This window comes from Rattus rattus, chromosome 3, assembly GCF_011064425.1.
Source record: "Rattus rattus isolate New Zealand chromosome 3, Rrattus_CSIRO_v1, whole genome shotgun sequence".
Classification (NCBI taxonomy): Eukaryota; Metazoa; Chordata; class Mammalia; order Rodentia; family Muridae; genus Rattus; species Rattus rattus.
Window position 1 is genome coordinate 51918726 of NC_046156.1, and position 24573 is coordinate 51943298.

General features: G+C 37.1%; 1 protein-coding gene across 1 annotated transcript; it reads right to left on the minus strand.

Annotated features, from left to right (window-relative positions):
* Positions 1-2764: 2764 nt before the first annotated feature.
* Positions 2765-23762, minus strand: LOC116896406 (chitinase-like protein 3). Its single transcript, XM_032897549.1, has 11 exons — positions 23687-23762; positions 22013-22042; positions 21317-21518; positions 17522-17578; positions 16683-16848; positions 12708-12832; positions 5476-5599; positions 5025-5210; positions 4071-4190; positions 3843-3984; positions 2765-2859 (listed from the first exon to the last, which is right to left on the minus strand). Exons 1-11 carry the CDS (start codon positions 23760-23762, stop codon positions 2765-2767), a joined length of 1323 nt encoding a protein of 440 aa, XP_032753440.1.
* Positions 23763-24573: the final 811 nt, after the last annotated feature.

The window sequence follows — 24573 nt, forward strand, 5'->3', positions numbered from 1 at the left end:
AGTCTTTGAGTCTCATTCTTTTTCTATTTATCATAGTTATAACCATGCCTCATGATTTCCTCTCTATTTGAGCTCCACTATGGACACTAGATCCCATTAGGAATGTGAATGTCATGCTGTTAAGGGAGAGGAATGACAAGGGATGAAAAGCAAAAAACACAAAAGCAAATCATAGACTAGGAGGTCTTGCATAACCTTATGATTTGTACCAAGCAAGTTTAGATAGAAGTACTGTGTCATTTATACTCATTTGTAGTGTAGAATATACCAAGGGCAATGGAGTGCTAAATCAGACGATGTTGACAAGAAAAGCACAGGATATCTCAGACATAACTGCCTTAGGAGCAGAAACCAGAAAAATGATGGCCATTTAGAAGGGATTTACCAAGAACAGAAACTTTTCGTCATTATTATTAAATTATTTTATTTATTTACATTCCAAAGTTGCCCTCTTCCTGGTCCCCTTTCCCTGATTTCATCACCCCATCCCCCAGTCCATTCAATCCACCTCCATTTCATCCCCACCAGCATCCCTCTTCCCTGGGGCATCAAATTTTCACAAGATTAATCGCATCCTCTCCCACTGAGCCAAACAAGGCTGTCCTCTGCTACATATGTGCCTTCCCAGGACCACAGAGCAGCCCACCTATGCTCCTTCATTGATGACTTAGTCTTTGGGAGCTCTCAGGGGTCTGAGGTAATTGACATTATGGTTCTTCCTATGGGATTACAATCCCCCTCCTTTCCTTTAGTGTTTCCCCTAATTCTTCCATGGGGATCCCTGAACTCAATCCAATAGTTGGCTAAGCATCTGTGTTTTCCTCAATCAACTGCTGGTACAGCCTCTCAGAGGACAACCATGCCAGGCTCTTGTTTGCAAGCATAATATGGCATCAGAAATAGTGTCAGGATTTGGTATGCATGCATAGGATAAATCCCAAGTTGGGCTGGACACTGGGTGGCATTTCCTTCAGTTTTTTCTCCATTTTTTCCCCACCTTTCTTTGAGACAGGAACAATTCTGGGTCAAAAATTTGAAAATGGGTGGGCCCCCTGCCCCAAATGGAGATCATGTCTATATACTGGAGGTGGTCTATTCAGGTTCCGTCTCTCCATTGTTGGGCATTTCTGCTAATGTTCTCCCCATTAAGTTCCTATAGCCTCACATATCCCAGGTCTCTGGGTCTTTCTAGAGGTTCCCTCAGTCCCCTTCCCACTCCACACTGCTGCATATTTAAATTCATTCTGCTGGCCTTCTGTCATTTTCTTCTGTCTCCCATCTCCATACCTGATCTTGCCTTCCCTTTCCTCCTCCCCTCTCCAACCCAGGTTCCTCCTCCTCACTTCTGTCTTCCATGACTATTTCTGTTCTCCCTTCTAAGTGGAATTAAAGCATCCACACCTTGGCCGGACTTCTTGTTAGGCTTCATATGGTCTGTGAGTTGTAATGTGGACATTATGAGCTTTTGGGCTAATATCCACTTATCAGTGAGTACATACCATATATGTCCTTTTGAGTCTGGGTTACCATAATCAGAATCTTTTGTAGTCCCATTCATTTGCCTGCAAAATTCACTATGCCCTTGTTTTAATAGCTGAGTAGTAGTCCATTGTATAAAGGAGCCACACATTCTGCATCCATTCTTTGGTTGAGGGATAGCTATGGTGTTTCTGGCTTCTGGCTATTACAAATAATGCTGCTATAAACATAGTGGAGCATGTGTCCTTGTTTTATGTTGAAACATGTTTTGGGTATATATCTAGTAGTGGTAGAGCTAGGTCTTCAAGTAGAACTATTCTGAATTTTCTGAGGAACCACCAGATTGATTTCCAGAACGGTTGTACCAGTTTGCAGTCCCACCAGCAATGAAGGAGTGTTCCTTTTCTCCACATTCTTGCCAGCATGCACTGTCACTTGAAATTTTTATCTTAGCCATTCTGATTAGTGTAAGGTAAAATCTCTGGGTCATTTTGATTTGCATTTCCATGATGACTAAGATGTTGAACATTTCTTTAAGTGCTTCTCAGCCATTCTGACTTCTCTACTGAAAATTCTTTGATTACCTCTATACCTCACTTTTAAATTGTGATATTTGGTTTTATTTGGAGTCTAACTCCTTGTCTTCCTTGTATATTTTAGATATTGGCCCTCTATTGAATGTAGGGTTAAGTTTTGACTGTTTCAAAGCTCTGACCCAAGTCCTAGACTGGATTTGCCAAGTCTATCCCTGGATAAATACACAGAAAGTTAGGGTGAAGAAGTGTGGTATGGATAAAATCAAATTAATTGTATAGATCTGTGTAATTAACAAGGAAAAATAAACTATTTTAAAAGTGAACATGATTGTTGGGTGGAGGGCAGTAATGGGGGGAGGATGGGGAGGGGAACACCCATATATAAGGGGAGGGGGAAGGGTTAGGGGGATGTTGGCCAGGAAACCAGGAAAGGGAATAACAATTGAAATTTAAATAAGAAATACCCAAGTTAATAAAGATGGAGAAAAAAGAATAAATTAATGTAGATTTTTGCTAAATTACAAAATAAACAAAGACACTCATGTACTAACTGCTTATTTTAATTTAGTGTACTAGGTAGAAGTGAGATGGTCCTAGAAAGAGGCAAGAGACACTATGCAGAGTTCCTGGAGAAAGGTATCAGATAGTGTCCATGTCTAGCCCAACAATGTTTGCGGCTCTTGAAGGCAGATTCTGCCTGGCCGTTCTAGAATGTGATTCCATTCAGGCGGTGCCAGATGCTGCTTGTGTTATTTGCTACTGAGTTGAAATAGAGGCTCCAATGCTCCAGAGTTACTGTCCCTGTTACCAGTCACATTGGCTGAAAAAGCAGTTACTTTGCAACCTAAAACATATAGCATAAAGAGAAGAACAATGAATTCATGTGAGGAAACTGACTGCTCTGAAACAAGAGAACTGGGCAGGAGGAAGTTTACTAGAATGTTGGTACAATAAACTCAAGGTTTGCTCAGGTAATTTCAGAAGTTACAAGCAGTTATTGTCTCAAGCCTGCCTAACTCACAATAAAAAGTTGGCCTCCCTTTGTTGGGTAATTTTAACAAAAACTAAACATCTGAGATGAGGGAACCTCAATTAAGAAATTTCTTCCATAAGACTAGGATATAGGCAAGCCTGTAGGGCATTTTCTTACCTAATGATTGATGGGGAAGGTACAAGCCCATTGTGGGTAGTACCATCTTTGGGCTGTAGTCCTGGGTTCTTTAAGAAAGCAAGCGGAGCAAACAATGAGAAATGACAATAAGTAGCACCCCTCCATGGCCTCTGAATCAGCTCCAGCCTTTAGATTCCTGTTTTTCAGGAGTTCCTTCTCCAGCTTCCTTGATAAACAGTGAAGTGGAAGTCTAAGCCAAATAGAGCCTTTCCTTTACAAGTTGCTATTAGTCATGGTGTTTCATCACAACAATAGGACCCTTAATTAAGACATGTCCCATATAAATCAATTAAGAAATAGGCACTGGTTCCCAGTGTATAAAAACCTTTCTAAAGGATGTGGTACAAGTAACAAACAAATGCATTTTTAAAAAATCTGGAGTAAATATAGGCATTAGTAATCCCCATGAATAATAGCTTAGATTTATGAGAGTTTCTATCAAACCTTTCCAGGGTAGCTATCTAATCTAGAAACAAATAAGAAAGCAAAAGCTAAGGAATCCTGATTTCCTATAGAATATTAAATTGCTGGCATGGTAGTTAGCAGTTAGAAAAATAGTAAGAACCTCACTGGCGAAAAGCCTGGCATACCAAGTCTTTCTCTGGATTGATGAAGGAACATTTATATACCTTCTGCATACTCTTCCTGTCACTTACTTGCACTGTGCACTTTGAGGGCTTTCTTCAAGGTGGAGGTCAGGGGAAATGGGCCCTGATCACAGAAAGAACCAGTATAGTCATCCATACCAATGGCCCAAATCATGGCACCTCCAAAGTTGTTGTTCTTAAGCCACTGAGCCTGGTTAAGAAAAAAGGACAGCAGGAGTCACTTGGTTTCTTGAGACTCAGGGTTAGGGCTCAGAGCATCCAAAGAACTAACCTTACCTTGATATGAAAGCTCTTGACATTGTCATAGCCAACCCACTCATTGCCATGGAAGGCGTAGGGTACCTGCTGAGCAGCATTCCAGACCTGAATGGCTCCATTTTTCAGGAATGCACAAATCTTTGAACAGTTAAGAATTTCAGATAATTTAAATATCATTTCCATGTAAGAAAAATGTGCACATTTATTTGATTTCCTTCCCTTCATTGTCTCCACAAGGTTTACCTCAAATCTGTAATTGATTAGATTTCTAGGAAACTAACCCCACAAATTAGTTAAAAAGATTTAGAGTGTTTTATTTTCTATACTAGAGATCACCCCAAGGCCTTGCTAATGGTAAATAAGAAATTTACCAATGAACTACATCCTCAGTCCTTTTTTTATTTGAGAAAAGATCTCAGTCTGTATAGACTCACTGAAAACTGATGATATTCTTGCCTCTGTCACTTGAATACAGAGTTAATGGTTATGAGGCACCATGCTTGCCAAATATATTCATAATATATTAATATATACTATGCAACTCTTTTTATTTCTGTGGTATTGGGGACTAAAGCCAGGGTTGTATACATTCTAGGAAAGAGATGAAGAATTGATATATATCTCCATGTTTTAACGTGTTCACACATCGCCCACAATTTTAGTTTGGTTTCAGGATCCATGGTATTCTGAGACATTTGTGTGTGTGTGTGTGTGTGTGTGTGTGTGTGTGTGTGTGTGTGTGTGTGTGTTTAAATACAAATATAAAGAGTGTAACCTACTAATTGAAAGAACAATGTGTTAGTAAATGCTTATCACTTTTGGTTACTTGGAAGCTATGAAATAAAAATTTTAATTCCTTAAAATAACATTCAACTCAATTTAAGAATAAGACAGAATGAAAATTCAGAGTCAGTACATTTTTCTACTTAGGCATATAAAAATTCACAGAGCACTGTACAGCCAACTACTAACCTCATAATAGGCCCAGAATCCAGTTTTCTTTGTGTAGGGTCCTGGATGGCCACCACGATTGCTAGGGGCACCAATTTCTGTTTTAGTGGAATCACTCAGAATGAAAGTGTGTCCATATGCTGGAAATCCAACAATGAGCTTCTCAGGTGATACCCCTTTGTTCTTCCAGTTATGCATGGTATATTTCTGCAGTAGCAGAAATTAGATATGGTGTCCAAGCCACAGACCATCTATGAATAATTATGTTAGCTATTTATGATAAGCATTCAAATTTCTGTATTAACCTAAAAATGACTGCTAATTTCTTACAAGTCATTTCAGTAAATTAGAGTTTATATTCAATGAAACATGATTGATGACTTAAAACAATGAGATTTGCAATTAATTGTGTTGTTTTTTGTGCTAAATCTACATATGATTTATCTTAGCACTTCTCTATACAGTATCTTACTATGTTGTAAAAGGCCTTGACTCCAGTTTCAGTTGGAGATTTATAGAGAGGACTGTTTTCTCCAGTGTAACCATCCCAAGATCCATGGAGGTCATAGGTCATGACTTGAATGTAATCCAAAGACCTAGGGTAAGGGGAAATTACTTAAAATCATTTATTTTTATTAATTACTTTATTTATAACCCCAAAGTTGCCCCCTTCCTGCACTTTCTTGTAGAATTCTTCCTATCCCAGCATCCTCTTCATTGCTGAAAGCATGCAGCCCATGGGTATCCCCCATCCCTGGGGCATCAAGCCTCTATGAAATGAGGCACATCTCCCACTGAGGCCAGACAAAGCAGTCCTCTACTACATATATTTTGGGAGCCTCAGACCAGCCTGTGTTTGCTTTTTGGTTGGTGTCATAATCTCTGTGTGATCCTAGGGATGCAGGTTAGTTGACAGTGTTTGTCTTCCTATATGGTTGCCATCCCATTCAGTTCCTTCTATTCTTCCCCCAACTCTTCCAAAGGGATCGTGACCTTAGTTCAATGCTTAGATGTTAGTATCTGTATCTGTCTCAGTCAGCTGCTGGTAGACTCTCTCAGATTAAAGTAATTTGTTATGATTATTTTCCACACCTATTCCAGCAAAAGATGACCTTTCCAAGGCTTCTGAACAAAAACTTAGATCAGTAAGACATCCCAGGGATAAGAAAACTGAGCCCAAATCCCGTGGGGGGAGGGTACTGGACCCTCAGAGATGTGGACACTCCTGAGAACTCAGAGGAGACTACTCTTTGCCCAAGTTCCCAACCCAAGAGGAAATTGCCTAGTGCTGTCTGTACTCCTAGGCACAAGGACGTAGGAGTAGTCAGGGGCAGGACTCATTGAGCTTCTACCTGTGCCAAGAGCTGAAAGCCAGTCACCAGGAGTGTCTACAAACCTGAGAGCAGAGGTAAGACCAACTTCTCGGCTTTAGGTGACCTGTCAGGTGGACTCAGGTCACACAACAGCAGAAGTCCTCTGGGACAGGGCACTTCTGTTTTCTGGCTGTGCCCGAAACTGAACTGAATTGATCGAACAGTTCCCTGAACCTAAATCAGTTGAGGGAGAGAGCTAAACACGCAGAAGTTCGGATAATCCTGAGAACACAGATCAGACCGACACCGCTGCCCAACTCTGTCCTCATCCCTAGCCCAAGAGGAAACTGCATAGTATCTCTGGATACTGGAATATAGGAGCAGTCAGCGTCAGGAACCTGCTGAGTCCAGCCAGTGCCAGAAATGAAGTGAACCAATCACATACCTCCCTGCACCCAAATCCCATGGGGGAGAGAACCTGGACCCTCAGAAGTGTGGACACTCCTGAGAACTCAGAGGAGACTACTCTCTGCCCACATTCCTGATCCAAGAAGAAATCACCTAGTGCCATTTGTGCCCTCTGGGCACAGAGACCTAGAAGCAATCAGGGGCAGGACCCTTCAGATTTCTGCCTGCACTGAGAGCTGAAAGCCAGTCGCCAGCAGCACCTACACACCTGAGAGCAGAGCTCTCTGTTCCCAGATCCAGCTAAAAGAAAACAGGTCTACGGGAATGATGACACACAGGCCTACAGGATCGTCAAACCACTGTAAGAGAGAGCAAGACCAGCTAACACCAGAGTCAACCTGATGGCAAGAGGCAAACTCAGGAACTTAGGCAACAGAAACCAAGACTACTTGGCACCATCAGATCCAAGTTCTCCCACCAAAGCAAATACTGCAAATGTAAACACAATGGAAAAGCAAGACTTAGATATAAAATCACATTTTATGATGATGATGGAGGACTTTAAGTAGGACATAAATAACATACTTAAAGAAATACAGGACAACAGAAGTAAACAAGTTAAAGCCCTTAATGGGGAAACAGAAAAATCCCTTAAAGAATTACAGGAAAATACACAAAAATGAAGGAATTGAACAAAACCATCCAGGATTTTGAAATGGAAATAGAAACAATAAGGAAAGTACAAAGGGAAATAACACTGGAGAAAGAAAATTTAGGGAAGAGATCAGGAGTAATAGATGCAAGCATCACCAGCAGAATAGATAGAGGAGAGAATATGAGGGGCAGAAGATCCCATAGAAGACATAGACACAATAGTCAAAGACAATGTAAAACAAAAAAAGCTCTACTCCAAAACATCCAGGAAATCCAGAATTTTCTCCTGTCACATAATAGTCAAAACACCAAATGCATAAAACAAAGAAAGAATACTAAAAGCAGTAAGGAGAAAAGGTCAAAGGTCAAGTAACATATAAAGGCAGATCTATCAGAATTACATATTCCTTCTCACCAGAGGCTATGAAAGCCAGAGGATCCTGGACAGATGTCATACAGACCCTAAGAGAACATGAATGCCAGCACAGGCTACTACATCCAGCAAAACTCTCAATTAACATAAAGGGAGAAACAAAGATATTCCATGACAAAACCAAATTTACAGAATATCTTTCAACAAATCCAGCCCTACAAAAGATATTAGATGGAAAAGCCCAACAAAGGAGGGAAACTATACCCCAGAAAAGCAAGAAAGTAATCTCCTTGCAATGAAACCAAAAGAAGAGAGGCACACAAACATAATTCCATCTCTAACAATGAAAACAATGGGAAGCAACAATCACTGTTCCTTAATATCTCTGAACATCACTGGACTCAATTCACCAATAAAAAGACATACACTAACAGACTGGATACACAAAGAGGACTCAGCAATTTGCTGCATACAGGAAAGACACCTCAGAGACAAAGACAGATACTACCTCAAAGTAAAAGGCTGGGAAACAAATTTCCAAGGAAATGGTCTGAAGAATAAAGCTGGAGTACCCATTCTAATATCAAATAAAATCGACTTTCAACCAAAAGTCATTAAAAAAGATAAGGAAGGACACTTCCTATTCATCAACGGAAAAATCTACCAAGATGAACTCTCAATCCTAAATATCTATGCTCCAAATGCAAGGGTACCTACATTCATAAAAGAAACGTTAATAAAGATCAAAGCACACATTGCACCTCACACAATAATAGTAGGAGATTTCAACACCTCACTCTCATCAATGGACAGATCATGGAAACAGAAATTAAACAGGCACATAGAGAAACTAATAGAAATTATGAACCAAATGGACTTAACTGATATTTATAGAACATTTTATCATAAAACAAAAGGATATACCTTCTTCTCAGCACCTCATGGTACCTTCTCTAAAACTGAGCATACAATTGGTCACAAAAAAATCCTCAACAGATACAAGAAGATAAAAATAATCCTATACATCCTTTCAGATCACAATGGAATTAGGCTTCTCTACAATAACAACAATAATGACAGAATGCCCATATATACTTGGAAGTTGAACTATGTTCTACTCAATGATAACTTGGTCAAGGAAGAAAAAAAGAAATTAAAGTCTTTTTAGAATTTAATGAAAATGAAGGCACAACATACCCAAACTTATGGGACAAATGAAAGCAATGCTAAAAGAAAAACTCATACCTTTCAGTGCCTGCAAAAAAAAAAAAAAACCAGGAGAGAGTATAAGTCAGCAGCTTGACACCTAAAAGCTCTACAACAAAAAGAAATAAATAAACCCAACAGGAGTAGAAGGCAGGAAATAATCAAACTCAGGGCTGAAATCAATCAAATAGAAACAAAAAGGACTATACAAAGAATCAACAAAACGAGGAGCTAATACTTTGAGAAAATCAACAACATAAATAAACTCTTAGCCAGACTAACCAGAGGGCACAGAGTGTGAATTCAAATTAACAAATTCAAAAATGAAAAGGAAGACATTACAACAGAATCTGAAGAAATTTAAAAAATCATCAGATACTACTGCAAAGGCCTATATTCAACAAAACTAGAAAATCTGGAGGAAATAGACAATTTCCTATACAGATACTAGGTACCAAAGTTAAGTCAGGAAAAAATAAACCATCTAAACAACCACATAGGTCCATAAATAGAAGAATTTAATAAAAAAGAGCCCACGACCAGATGGGTTTAATGCAGAATTCTATCAGATCTTCATAGAAGATCTCATACCAATACTGTCCAACCTATTCCACAACATGGAAACAGATGGAGCACTACCGAATTCCTTCTATGAAGCCACAATTATATTTATACGTAAACCACAAAAGGCCCAACAAAGAAAGAGAACTTCAGACCAATTTCTCTTATGAATCTCAATGCAAAAATACTCAATAATATTCTCATAAACTGTATCCAAGAACATGTAAAAAGGATCATCCATCATGATCAAGTAGGTTTCATCCCAAGTATGCAGGGATGTTACAATATATGGAAATCCATCAGTGTAATCCACTATAAAAGCAAACTCAAAGATAAAAAAAACCCATGATCATTTCATTAGATGCTGAGAAAGCATTTGAGAAAATTCAACACCCCTTCATGAAAAAAGTCCTGGAAAGATCAGGAATTCAAGCTCCATCCATAAACATAGGAAAATCAATATAGAGCAAACCAGTAGCTAGCATTAAACTAAATGGAGAGAAACTTGAAGCAATCTCACTAAAATCAGGGAGTAGACAAATGTGACGACTCTCTCACTACTTACCCAATACAGTACTCGAAATACTAGCCAGAGCAATCAGATAACAAAAGGAGGTCAAAGGGACACAAATTGGAATGGAAGAAGTCAAAGTATCACTTTTTGCAGATGACATGATACTTAAGTGACTCCAAATGTTCCACCAGAAAACTACTAAGCCTGATAAACAACTCAGCAAAGTGACTGGGTATAAAATTAAATCAAATAAATCAGTAGCCTTCTACTACTCAAGGGATCAACAGGTTGAGAAAGGAATTAGGGAAACAATGCCTTTCACAATAGTCCCAAAAATAAGAAATACCTTGCTGTGACTTTAACCAAACAAGTGAAAGATCTGTATGACAAGAACTTCGATCTCTGAAGAAAAAAATCAATGAAGATCTCAGAAGATGGAAAAACCTTCCATGTCCATGGATTGGCAGGATTGATCTAGTAAAAATGACCATTTTGCAAAAAACAATCTACAGATTCAATGGAATCCCCATTTAAATTACAACTCAATTCTTCATAGAGTTCGAAAGAGAAATTTCCAAATTCATTTAGAATAACTAAAAACCCAGGAGAGCAAAAAACTATACTCAACAATAAACAATGTCTGGGGGAATCACCATCTCTGACCTCAAGCAGTATTACAGATCAATAGTGATAAAAAACTATTTGGTATTGGTACAAAGACAGGCTGGTACTTCAGGGAATAGAACTGAAAGCCTAGAAATAAACCCACAAAACTATGGTCACTTGATGTTTGACAAAGGAGCTAAAACCATCCAATGGAAAAGAGATAGCATTTTCAACAAATGGTGCTGGTTCAACTGGAGGTCAACATGTAGAAGAATGCAGATCGATCCATTCTTATCATCATGTACAAAGCTTAAGTCCAAGTGCATCGAGGACCTCTATATCAAAACAGATTCACTCAAAATAGTAGAAGAAAAAGTGGGGAAGAATCTTGAACCCATGGGCACTGGAGGAAACTTCCTGAACAAAACACCAATGGCTTATGCTCTAATCTCAAGAATTGACAAATGGGATCTCATAAAACTACAAAGCTTCTGTAAGGCAAAGGACACTGTTGTTAGGAGAAAAAGGCAACCCACAGATTGGGAAAAGATGTTTACCAATCCTAAAACTAATAGAGTGCTTATATCCAAATATACAAAGAACTCAGAAGATAGACTGCAGGGAGACAAATAACCCTATTAAAAACTGGGGTTCAGAGCTAACCAAAGAACTCACAACTGAGGAATGCCAAATGACTGAGAAGCACCTAAAGAAATGTTCAACATATTTAGTAATAAGGGAAATGCAAATCAAAAGAACCCTGAGATTCCACCTCACACCAGTCAGAATGGCTAAGATCAAAAACTCCGGCAACAGCAGATGCTGGCAAGGATGTGGAGAAAGAGGAACACTCCTCCATTGTTGGCGGAATTGCAGAACGGTACAACCACTCTTGAAATAAGTCTAGAGTTTCCTCAGAAAATTGGACTTGAACTACCTGAAGAACCAGCTATACCTCTCTTGAGCATATACTCAAAAGATGCCCCAACATATAACAAAGACATATGCTCCACTATGTTCATAGCAGCCTTATTTATAATAGCCAGAAGCTGGAAAAACCCAGATGCCATTCAACAGAGGAATGGATACAGAAAATGTGGTACATCTACACAATGGAATACTACTCAGCTATCAAAAACAATGACTTTATGAAATTCATAGGCAAAGGGATGGAACTGAAAAATATCATCCTGAGTGAGGTAACAAATTCACAGGAAAACACACGTGGTATGCACTCATTGATAAGTGGATATTAGCCCAAAAGCTCAAGTTACCCATGATACAATCCACAGACCACATGAAGCTCAAGAAGAAGGATGAGCAAAGTGCAAATGTTTCACTCCTTCTTAAAAGTGGGAACAAAAATTTTTATAGGAGGGGATATGGAGGCATAGCTTGGAGCAGAGACTGAAGGAATGGCCACTCAGAGCCTGCCCCATATGTGGCCCATATGTATACAACCACCAAAGTAGATAAGATGGATGAAGCTAAGAAGTGTGTGCTATCAGGAACTGGATATAGATGTCTCCTGAGAGACACAGCCATAGCACATCAAACATTGCAGCAAACAACTGAACTGAGAATGGGACTCACATTCAAGGAATTAGAGAAAAGATTGAAAGAGCTGAAGGTGTTTGCAACCCCATAAGAACAACCATACCAACCAATCAGAGCTCCCGGGGACTAAACCACTACCCAAAGACTATACATGGACCGACCCATGGCTCCAACTTTATATGTAGCAGAGGATGGCGTTGTTGGGCACCAATGGAAAGAGAAGCCCTTGGTCTTGCCAAGTTTGGACTCCCAGTGTAGGACAATGTCGGGGTGTGGGAAGGGGTGTTGGATGGGTAGGATAACACCCTTATAGAAGAAGGAGAGGGGGATTGGGAGGAGGCTTTTCTCTTGAAAACTGGGAAAGGGAATAACATTTGAAATTTAAAAATAAAATATCCAATTTAAAAAAGTTTTAAAAAAATCAAAAATAAAAAGGAAGTTATAACAGTGGAAAAAAGCAAGAAAGAAAACTGCTCATACTATAGTATTACAGGGCATGGTACATCACTCACTGTGACAGATGGGGAACATGATAGCCAAATTGGATTGGGGAGATGACACCAGCAATTGCAGCAGTGACTATCAGCCTAGGCTTTTTGTTCTTGCTCACCTCCTTTTCAAAAGCTTTACGTATTTCCTATAGAGTAATAAGATACAACACCATATGTTTGGAATTAATTTAGCTCTGTAAATAAAATACATGCTAAAGCACTTCAACATATTTTATCTTACTTTAGTTTGTCAACATTTCAGTAAAGTCATTGGGGTAAATGATGTTAACACATGGCTAATATTCATAGGTAACAGAGATTTTTCCCAATGTTACACAAAATGTCAGCAACCATTCAAAATCAAGGTAAAGGTCTTAGATGTCCATCAATGTATCCCAGCATCATCCTGCTCTGGAACTACATTTGCTTTGATGCCCTGGATTCAGCTTTCAGTTGGGTAGAAATTTGCTTTCATTTGTTCAATAGAGGACCTTTTTATGAGGCTGATTTTCATTTCAATGGAAGGGAGAAAGAATAGGTAGATGACAGATCAATTTCAGTATGAGATGACAATTCCTTGGTGTGTCCTGTGATTCAAACATTACTTAGAATATTAGGTTTTACTCTTATTACAACATTATTTGGGAATACCAGAAGGAATTGAATAGATTGCCTCAGAAAACTGCCATGTAAACATTAGTCAAAGTGACTAGGATGTTCTACTAGAAGATGCATTATAAGTGAGATGTTTTACTGTCTTTAAATATTGAACCCGTATATTGCACAGTGGGTGGTTTTGTTCTCCATTGTGTCAATGAAGTAAAAATAAGTGTCTAGAAAGTATAAATATACTGAAAGCATGGTTTAACTAAGAGTCCAGATACTGTTTTTGATAGTTAAATCTGTTCAACAAAAGGTAAATTGCCACTATAGAACTTTCATAATATATATACATGCATACAATCAAAAATAATTAAAAATGGAACCACCATATAAGTAGGCAACAATGTCTTTACTAGATACAAAAAATTAATTAAAAGCAAAATGTCAGAAACTAGTTATCTCTTTGGGAGTTATTGGCTAGTGTGTACCCTTGCACACTTTCTAATTGGATTTGGAGACCACTCCACAAAATAAAACCCACACTTGGCATCATTATCAAAGCAAAGAACTTATGACTACACAGGTCATTGATTTTAGGGAATGATCTACTATTATTCTGCTAAATGGACGTAGATGGAACAAACAACAAATAACCAGTCATTATAGTCATAGATCAATACATCTCTCAGTTCTCATCAGAGAATTCTCAACCCTAAATTGGTTATTATAGTCCCTCATTCAGATCCTGGCTGATAATCTACTGTTCAGTCTAAGAAAAAGAATCTGTCTTGAGATCATAAAATATATAGATTATAGATTTTTTTCAGCAAGAGAGTCAAAAAAGTTATATTAACTAGAAGTGACAGATAACCACAAGAAAACAGTGTTTCTGAACACAGAAGTACGGATACACATATGAATTCATGGGAATTGTGACAATATTCATATGACCTATATAAACACAAGCCAGATAAAATTCTGGCATAGAGAGCTGCTGGAGTAGGGACAGTCAGTTTTCCTTAAGAGTGTAGAAACTAAGAGATTGATCATGCTCCAATGGAAGGCCACTTCCAAGAACATGTGAGCAACAAACATTGGACTAGATGGATTTTAAAAAATAGAACACAAATTTATTTGGGCAGCAATATAATTGAGGAGGTGTTATCAGAGAGCAAATACGACCAAAACACAAAAACTTTTCAAAGAAGTAGTAAAAATGTTCTCACAGATTCATCTATTTACATACATGCAGTCACTATCTATCCTCAATTGCATAGTACCAGACTCTGTTCATCACTGAGAGAAAGCATTTTATGTACTGCAGTGGATTGAGTAAGAAATACCCTCCATAGCCTTAGTAATTTGAACAGGTCCTTAGTGATGTATTTGAAGAAGTTAAGGTAGTAAAAACCTTGCTAGAAGAAAGTCATGTGTGGGAAGGAGTTTGAGATTAAAAAGCATGTCCACTTCCAGTTTGCACTTAGTGTTTCATGTTATGGTTCAAGCTGTGAGCTCTGAAAATATTGTTCCAGCCACCACGCCTACTGCTTACTGTTATGCTAACTCTCTAGATCTTCAAGGGAAAATAAACACTTCTATAAGTTGTGTTTGTGGTATTTTATCCTAGCAATACAAAATAAGTAATACTTTAGGAAGCACTTTTTCATCTTTCCATGAACATTTGTTTAAATATACTGTATTGTTTATGCTTTGCATTCCTTTATCCTGTCATTCATCAAAAATATTATGGAATTATATTTTAAATTTTTATTTATTCTTTAAGAATTTCACACACTGTATCTTAAACATATTAATTCTCTTCCCTCAACTTCTCTCAAATCCTCCTGTACCTTTCTACTAATCCAAGTTCATTCACTCTTTCACTCTATGCAAAACAGATTATACAGTCCAGTTTGTCTGTACTATCTACTCTTATGGAATTTACCCTGCAATGTGGTTGATATACCCTGTGACACATAATTAAAGACAATATATTATCTCTCTTCTATTACCAATGTGTTACATATAGCCCACTGTGTTACAATTTATGCCCACTTCACCTCTTTTCTGTTGGAATTTTGTCTGGTTTGTGCTTGCTCTGCTCTTGTGCATGCTGTCACAATCTCTATGACACATGTGTTCATATGTGTATAACCTTGTGTCTAAAAATCTGTTTCTTCAAAATCACCAACTGTTTCTGGCTTTTAAAATAAATCTGTCCTCTCCATTTGTGGCTTTTTGAGTTATTTACTCTTCTACTCCTAACAGAAGCTTCTCTGATGAGGAGTAAGTGATTCCCCAACCTCTAGGCCAAGAAATATGACATTAGAAGTCACTCTGTTACTATGTTCATTTAGGGGAATAATTGTAATCTATTTTCTCTTAGGAACCATGGCCAATTTATTCAGGTTCTTAGCCTCTTTGTCAGGTATGGGTTCTTTCTAGTGAAAAGGGTTCTAAATGAAGTCAAAAGTGTCCAGTTACTCCTTTAATATTTGTGCCACTATTGCATTAGTGGGAATAACTTGAAGATAGGTCATTAGTGTAGCTTGCATGGTTCATAGCTGGGTGACATTAATGATTAGTTTTCTCCTCTGATAGTTTGTATAGCACCTTCAAGCATTATGAATACTAGCCAACAGAAAAGAATGTTTCATATGAGTACCATCTACATTTCTCTATGTAGTATGACTCAAGTATGTGGGATGTTCACCAAAAGTGTTTTGCCATCAAGTTGTGAAGGATAATCAATAGTATTATCGGTGGTTTGCAATATCTGTGGGGTCTATAGGACTATTTGGTATCATATATTCTTAGGTAGAATATTATATTGTCCACCTCTATAGTAGCTTCACATGGAGTGTGTGTCGGTATGTGTGTGTGTGTGTGTGTGTGTGTGTGTGTGTGTGTGTGTGTGTGTGTGTGTGTAATCCTTGTATCCACATAAATTAATGAAAAATGTGAAGTTGAAATGAATTACAGGTCTTAAAACTCATGTGGTCAGGCCGAAGGTGTGGATCAGCAGTTAAGAGTATTGCCTTGTCCAGGGTTTCTGAGTTCAATTCCCAGGACTCATATGGTGGCTCAAAATTGTCTATAACTGTAGTCAGTGTCATCTGATGCTCTCTCCTGCTGTGTAGGCATACATTCAGACAAAACACCTATATATGTAATACCAAAATAAATAATATTTGTGTTTTATAAACTAGATGTGGTAAAAACATCTAGTATATACCTTGTTGAATGAAGTGATGGTATTTAAGAATGTTTGCAATGATAATACTTTATAAATCTAAATTCATTTTTAGTTTTGTCATATAATAATTCTCCTTAGAAAGATAAAAATTCAAATCTTCTAGGAATAAAAAAGGTATTTATTCCTGATTTCCTTACCTGTGTTAGGATAGTAAAGAGATGTTTGTCCTTAGGAGGGCTTCCATAACAGCCAGGGTACTGCCAAGCTAAGTTAAGTCCATCAAATCCGTACTTTCGCAGGAATTTTCTAACTGAAGTAATGAAAGTGTGGCGGCTCTCAGGAGTTGACACCATGGTGATAAAACTAAGGGAACACAAAGAAATCATAATAATTCTTCAGGAAACTAAACACACTGGGATAAAGATGTTTTATTGATTAATATAGCCTCTGAGTCTTTCATCAGGACCTTTCCCCAAGATTAAGTCTCTGCAGTTCTCAGGAAATCCCTGTGCAATCTCTGCTTTTGGTCAACTTTCCATTTATTTAATTATTGCTGATTCTAATGTTCTGTGTATTGAATGCAGCTGTATTGGTTTTGAGTGAAGCTAACATATCAGTGTGTTTGGTCTTCAAATAGTTCTCAAATTTATGTGCTCTCAAAGAAGGCTTACTGCTTATGCATGTCCATTTTCTTTCCCTTCTTTTGGAAACAAAGATGAAAAATATATCAGTTATTCATCTGGCTTTGTATGCTGAGGTGCTTTAAGAAGGACATCTGTTATGAAATAGGTAATTAAATCTTAGGGGAGTGCCAGAATATTAATCCAAACATTTAAACATATGAAATACACACTAGTTTTCCAATGTCTTTTGGTTAGTAATGAAGTTCCACTGTAGACATTTATTTAGTTTACATGTTCCCTTAGTGGATACTTTAGTACTCCATCTAAAACTGTGTAGGATAAGGAGACAGAAATGATGCTATAGATTGTCTTCAATAGTATGTGAATGAAAACTATCTCAGAAGAGAACTTACAGACCAGCTCCAAAGTTCCAGCAACCAATAGACAGGAGTGTTTTCAGCTTGTTGTTTCTTTAAAGTAAAAGAAAAGAGAAATTTCAAATTCCATGGGTTCTCATATTTAAAATGAAACTATTTATGGTATTGGGCCTGTTCTTATGATTTAATCTTGTCTTGATATTATACAGTAAACTTGTGAACAATTTTTCTATTAATGAAATTTTATTACAAATTTTGTGTTGCCATAATCTTAAATAACATGAAAGTTACTTGGGCAAATCTAAAGTACAAGATTTTATAAGGTATATTGTTATTTTCAAAATTATGAGATAATTATAATATTTCTCCCTCCAAACAATTCCTTATATAACCTCCCACAGTCTGCTTCAAATTTTTGACCACTTTGTTCACTAATTTTTATTGTAGACATATAGGCATATATTTTATATATTACATATATATCCCTATTATATATTCCTATGTTATATATATGCATAATTATAAGTATTTCTTACATATGACCTTTATTCACATCTCTCCAATCCCTTCCTGTCCTCCTTCCAACTCCTCCCATGCTCCTTTTCCAAAATTCATGCAAAGAATGTACTGGGCAATATTTCTAGTGCCTACAAATCAGATGACAATTAACTCATATCCTATACAATGAAGTAAAATGATATCTCTTATTTGAAATATCATGTCTTCAGTCTCTATGATAATTAATCCAAAATCAGTGCATTAGAAATACAAAGACTCTTAGGAATAGGGATTTCAAACTATGAATTTCCAAAATGCGTCTTTCATGAGAAAACAATACTCAAGTTTTGGGGTGCATTGTTACTTTTTCTACCTGATTCTGGTTCTGTTGTGCTGGAATAGTGATTCATGTACTTTCAGGTAATCTTTGAGGCAAGAAATCAAAAAGTTGTTATTCCCAGTATAAATAATAACTTTATTAATAACTATATTCATGATAGTACCATTGATCATGGTAGAAGTTGCCTTATTTTTGTGTTATGTATGTATAAACAGAATGGATATGCAAATTCCAAAGTACCAGGTATTGCTTTATTTTTCACAAAAGATATTTTTATTAAAATGCAGAAAATTCTTCTGATTATCAATCAGACCGTTTGGTGTCTATTTTATAGTATGTTCTTCCTCTTCCTTGTGCAATTCACTGAGACAATGGAGTTATTGAGTGATTAAATACACAAAGGATGAAAGAAAGTAGCTAATTTTAAAAATACTAAGCACATATAATAGGTAATATGACTTGTTACATATGTACTTATCTGCAGGTGGAATTATAATTTTGGATCACTGTTGCTCATCAAATGTAAAAAGAAACTAAAATAAATTAAATACAAACGTAGGTTGTGAAACTAAACACTACCTGAAAGAAACATGGATAAAAATCCACAAATGTGGCCTAAACAGTGATTTTTTCCAAAAGATTCCCAATCACACAGGCAACAGAAGGAAAGATGTTCAGTGGGATTATGCCATATTGCAGATTCTTACAACAAAAGTATCACAATCAACAGAGTAAGAAGACAAACTAGAATATGGAACAAAATATTTGATAACTATATACCTTGTGAAAGGTTAATAACCAATATATTCATGAATCAAAAGCTCTGAGTGATCAAAAGCATCCTGAGTAAAAAATGGGCTAAAATCTTTACACATTTCTTTAAAAGAAGACAAAACACTGATAATGATATGAACAAAAGTATTTTAAGATCATACAAACCAGAGATAATGTTCTTAAAACCATAATGAAATGTCATCTTCACCTGCTATGATTACTATGATAAAATATGAAGCACAGCTACATTGTCAAGGAAATCTATTTTTAAAAGAACACTTAGAAGCTATTTATACAGATGTACTTTAATGCAGCCAAGATATAAACTAATATAAATAGTCCTTGAAAGGTTATAATTGTCATTTAATTTCTTTCCGAAGGATATGAAATGAATGTGTTGAAGAAATGGCACCAACAGTGTACAATTTGCAATATACAAGATATGAAATCTCCTATACTTAGGTGAATGAGTAGACAAAAAGATATACTAAATATAAGCATAAAAATTCAACAATAGAATGAAGTGTGTCACTTAACATGGCATGTGTTAACATGGAGTGTATGTTAATAAGAAAATTAGGAGAGACCCATAAAGATACCATGCATGAGTAGACTCTTGAGTATTTGAACTCAAACATAAACCAGACTTGTGCTTATCATGGCCAGTCAGGGGAAAGAGGGTTAGGAATACACACAAGAATTACAAAATTTCACTTATCATAACTTGATGATACCACATTTATGCAACATGGTGCTTAAAGTTTATAATAATAATAATAATAAAAAACATTTTAGAAACTGCAGAGAGTAGATTAAATTACTGAAAATAGAAGTGTTCAGGGGCAGGCAAGATATCTTAGTTCTTATATATACTTGCCATCAAGCTGATCACCTCAGTACAACTCCCAGTACCCACATGGTGAGAGAGTTAACTCCTGAAAGTTGTTCTCTGATTTCAACACATGTTTTGTGGCATGCATATGAACATTTATATGCATCTACAGACACCATAAATGCATGTAACAATTTTTATAGATGTGGTCAAAACAATGTATATATTTATAAATATTTCAAAACTTACATTTTTGTCAAAAATATGTCATTTTTTCTAACCTCAGTTACATTTGGGAGGGAGGAGAAAGCAACCACAATGGGGGAGGGAAAGGGGATTTGGGTGTGGGGAGAGGGAACATGATCTTGTATTGGGTGGGCGAAAAGGACTGAAGCCCTGAGGACCAGCAGAAAAAAATGGAAACAGGTGACCTCAGGAGAAAGGAGGTTGGGAGGACCCTTTCTGAAATGTACCAGAAACCTGGGAAGTGAGAGACTCTCAGGACTCAAAGGAGGGACCCTAGATGAAAGGCCCTACAGTGGGGAGAAGGAACTTATTGAACACACATCCAGCCGAAAGACAGGGCATAAAGTGAGGGATGGGGGTGCTATCCCACAGTCAAACATCTGACCCATAATTCTTCCTGTCTGAAAGAAATGCAGAGAAAGAAATGGAGAAGAACCTGAGAAAAAGGAGGTCCAGCAACAGGCCCGAAGTGGGATTCAGATTAAGGGGAGTCCCCAAGACCTAACACCATTACTGAGGCTATGGGGCAGTCACAAAAAGGGGCCGATTATTACTGCCCTACAAAAGACCCAACAAGCAGCTGAAAGAATCAGATTCAGATATGAAGAGTGTACCCAACCAATGAACAGAAGCTGCTGAACCCTCTGGTTGAATTAGAAAAAAAAAGCTGGAGGAAGCTGAGGAGGACAACACTGTCTCAATTAGCTTGACACTGGATCACCAAGCACGCAGCATATACCAGCGGAGATGAGGCATCCAACACATATATAGCAGAGGACTCACAGGTATGGGCCCAGTCAGAGAAGATGCACCTAACCCTCAAGAGACTAGAGGCCCCAGGAAGTTTAGAGGACTGGTGGGGTGGGTGGTGTGGGGACATTCTTGTAGAGACAAGGGGGGGGATGTATGGGATATGGAACTGTCGTGGGGGTGGACCAGAAGGATAATAAAATCTAGAGTGTATAAATAAATAAATAAATAAATAAATAAATAAATAAATAAATAAATATTTTAAAATGTGATCAACTTGGAAACTGGGCCTCTACATCAAATCTATCAATACTGTAGTATTAAGAAGCATTGACATCTGGTAACTATTGACCCCACAGATGCCACATCATATATCTTCTCTTTCTCTTACCTCTTTTTTAAATCATTAAATTCTTTGTAGTCATCCAAATCTTTCCTTTTGGTCATAGTGTTGTTGTTTTCCCAAATCCCAGCAAAAGAATAGATTAGGTGAGTACAGAGGCAAGGGTCAATGTCATCAAGCTTCATACCTCTCACATCTGGCTGATACTGAGGCCAGTTGTTGAAGTAACACATCAGCTGGTAGGCAGAGTCTGTGAGAAGTGATGGTTAAGGATGACAGTGTTTTGTTGGTGCTAATGACCTGTTCTCATAATTTGGCCTTGCTACCTTCCTTTCCTGTACTTCAGATGCCTAATCTCTGGTTAAAAGTGATGAGTCTGAGCTCTCACAGAAGAGCCCATCTTGACTTAAAGTGACTTATGTTCGGTTTTGGAAAATACATAGGGGAAATTTGCTTTACTTACGTGACAAAATGTGTCCAGCTGTCATGTAGAGCTAGGTAGTCATTAGTTTATAGCTCTCTAGTGGTCATGCTATAGTGGATAGCAATGAGAACTAAATAGTCAACTCTCCACAAAGTAAACCCATCTCAATTTTTAGTATAAATTATCTCCTGCTAGGATTTTTTTCCAAAAAAATACAATATAATTTAATAATAATCTATATTAAGCATAATATTGGATTATAAGTAATTTAGGGAGATAAGAGGCATTGTTAATAATAAAACATGTAGTTAATGACTTACCAAGTTGAACATTCAGTAGGAGGTTGAGTCCTGGAAACAGAACACACATTTACCTGCTGTTCTCTAGGATCTAACTCAGAAGAAGCCTTGTGAACCATCTTGCTGATTATAGATTGCTATATCCCTAGTAATGCTCTTTTTTATTGGATATATTTCTTTATTTACATTTCAAATGTTATTTCCTTTCCCAGTTTCCTAGTAATGCTCTTAAACCTATTCTTTTACTATTCAGAACTAGTCATTACCCTGTCTTTTACTTTCTATGTAATATTTATTATTGAACATAAAGGCTATAGAAGACAAACTGACATTCACTCTACTTAGGGACCACATCCAAATGTGCCTCTTCTTCCACAGATTGCATGAGTTTAGCCTTATAACATGCAAAGCATCATTTAAAGCAGAGAATTGGGTTTCTCCTACAGCATTGCAATGTTCATTAAGAAGACTGTTGCAAAGCCTTTTGTAACAATGCCAGAAGAACAATAAAGTAAAACTCAAGATGATTTTACTCAGCTTAAATACAGTATGTTTTCTTTCATCATCATCTCACTATGGAACTTAGGCTGGCCATGACTTGGAGTTCCTTCTTCCTCAAAATCTTGAGTCCTACAATTAAAAGCTTGAACCACCCTCAAGCTGAGCAAACCACTCTTTCTCTGACTATTTCACTAATTAAGCTTGGTGTTATATTTCAAAATATATTCTGAAGGACAGTGAGTTTAAAACTATATAGATTTCATGCAGCTAGTACATTTTGGAATTACACAAAGTATATATAAAATCATGCTCCATGAATGACTGTACTTTTAAGAATAATACATTATGTCATCACTGACTTAGGAAGACTCTATAGGATAATTAAAGAATAATTCTAAGCAAGTGCTTCCATAGCACTGCCTCATGTATTGCTGGTCTTCATCTCAGAGAAAGCCATTCTACAGATATAATAAAATAAATAAATATAACACCAAGAAACAAAGAAATATGATCTACTGAACAGAAAATAATGCCTGTACACATAGACAACTACCCATAACTTCCGAAGATCTAGACCTTGGAGGAAAACTTCCAGTTTCTACCTTTCTAAACCAGCATAAATCCTAAATATATTCTAAATGCTTGTCTACTACCCAGACTTAAGTTTGGTTCTTATCCATTAAAGAAACAGTATTGTGGCATCTTGAGCTTGGAACAGATTTAGACCATTAAAGAAAAGGATCAAAATGCTGAGAACAAGTGACCATGCGGCGCCCAGCCTCAATTGCTACTCAACTCCTCTACTCAAGACTCAAGGGTAATAGTAAAAATGTGTCAGAAAGATTCTAAGAGCCAGGGGAACAGTAAGATTGTTGTGAGATTCCCTCATCTAAAAATGTCAAATAAGCTACACGAACTAAGTCTATCAATGTGGCTTCCTCAACAAGGACACCAATACAAATGCTAACACAGAAGGGGAACATTTCACCTGGTCTCACTCCTACACAATAAAGTATAATTAACTATGGGATGCTAAGACTGGAAGAAATTATCCTCCCAAGGAAAGTCCCCAAATTGGTTATCCTATATAAGTGCTAACCCCAGTCATCATAAGAATTAAAGCATCATTATAAAAATACTAGTAAAGAAACCATATAAGAAGAAGGAAGGATCTATATCTGATTACACACTTACCCATGATGAAAACAAGCTTGGATGTGAATGCCCTCAGTACTGATCCAGCAGGGTCTTCACTGGTTTTATATAACATTTCTGTCCCTACTAATCACAAGAGTTTTCAAAAAGAATTGCTTACTACAATGTATGTATGGTTGATTTGTAAATCAGCATCTCTCTATTACAGACTCTGCTTTTAATGCTATCCATCCTAGCAGGAGGTGAAGTCCACAGTTACACAAAGTACTCACTTCCTTAATACCCCTTTCCCTACATGTTGAGGCTGAAAAATCTGTTGAGATAAGGTAATCAGGTTTTTATTTCATAGAATTTCCATACCTGGCATCAAAGCAAGTTTCTATTGGCACGTAAACAACAAAAGCCTTTGAAAATTATTAGCTCTGTTTGAATCTTGTTTGTTCCTGGAATTATTCACATGCTATTTATATGGTCAATGCCTAAATCATTCCTTCTCTCTACTCATGGACTACTTCCTTAACATTCTATTCACATTTGTTATATGAAATGGCCAAGATGTGGGGTATGGGGTATTTAGGGTTTCAAAGAATGTTAGTTACACTTACTGAGGAAATAGATACAGAGGATCAAGGGTTGCAGAGATGAATTCACACTGTGATGTGTTATGTCAAATTGAGATACTTACTGGCACTTTGATATATAAATTTGACGATGAGAGAAGTTCACCACACTAAGGAGTCCTTAGAATAATGAGTGTGCTTAAGCCTATATAGGGATAAGTTTGTAAGTAAACCAAGCCATAATAAAAACAAAATAATGCTCAAACAATAGAAAGATGAGAGATCAACATAAAGAACTGAGGAACATTCATGAAATAGAAGAGAACAAAGTGATAGCTTTAAGCAATGAAATGTTTCTTAAGAATC

Coding starts and splice junctions, on each gene's coding strand:
- LOC116896406 (XM_032897549.1), bottom strand. CDS start 23,762: ATGTTATATAAAACCAGTGAAGACCCTGCTGGATCAGTACTGAGGGCA. Junction 5,600..12,707: donor CATGTTCCCCATCTGTCACA/GTGAGTGATGTA, acceptor CCCTTACCCTAG/GTCTTTGGATTACATTCAAG. Junction 5,211..5,475: donor TCAAGGCCTTTTACAACATA/GTAAGATACTGT, acceptor CTGCTACTGCAG/AAATATACCATGCATAACTG.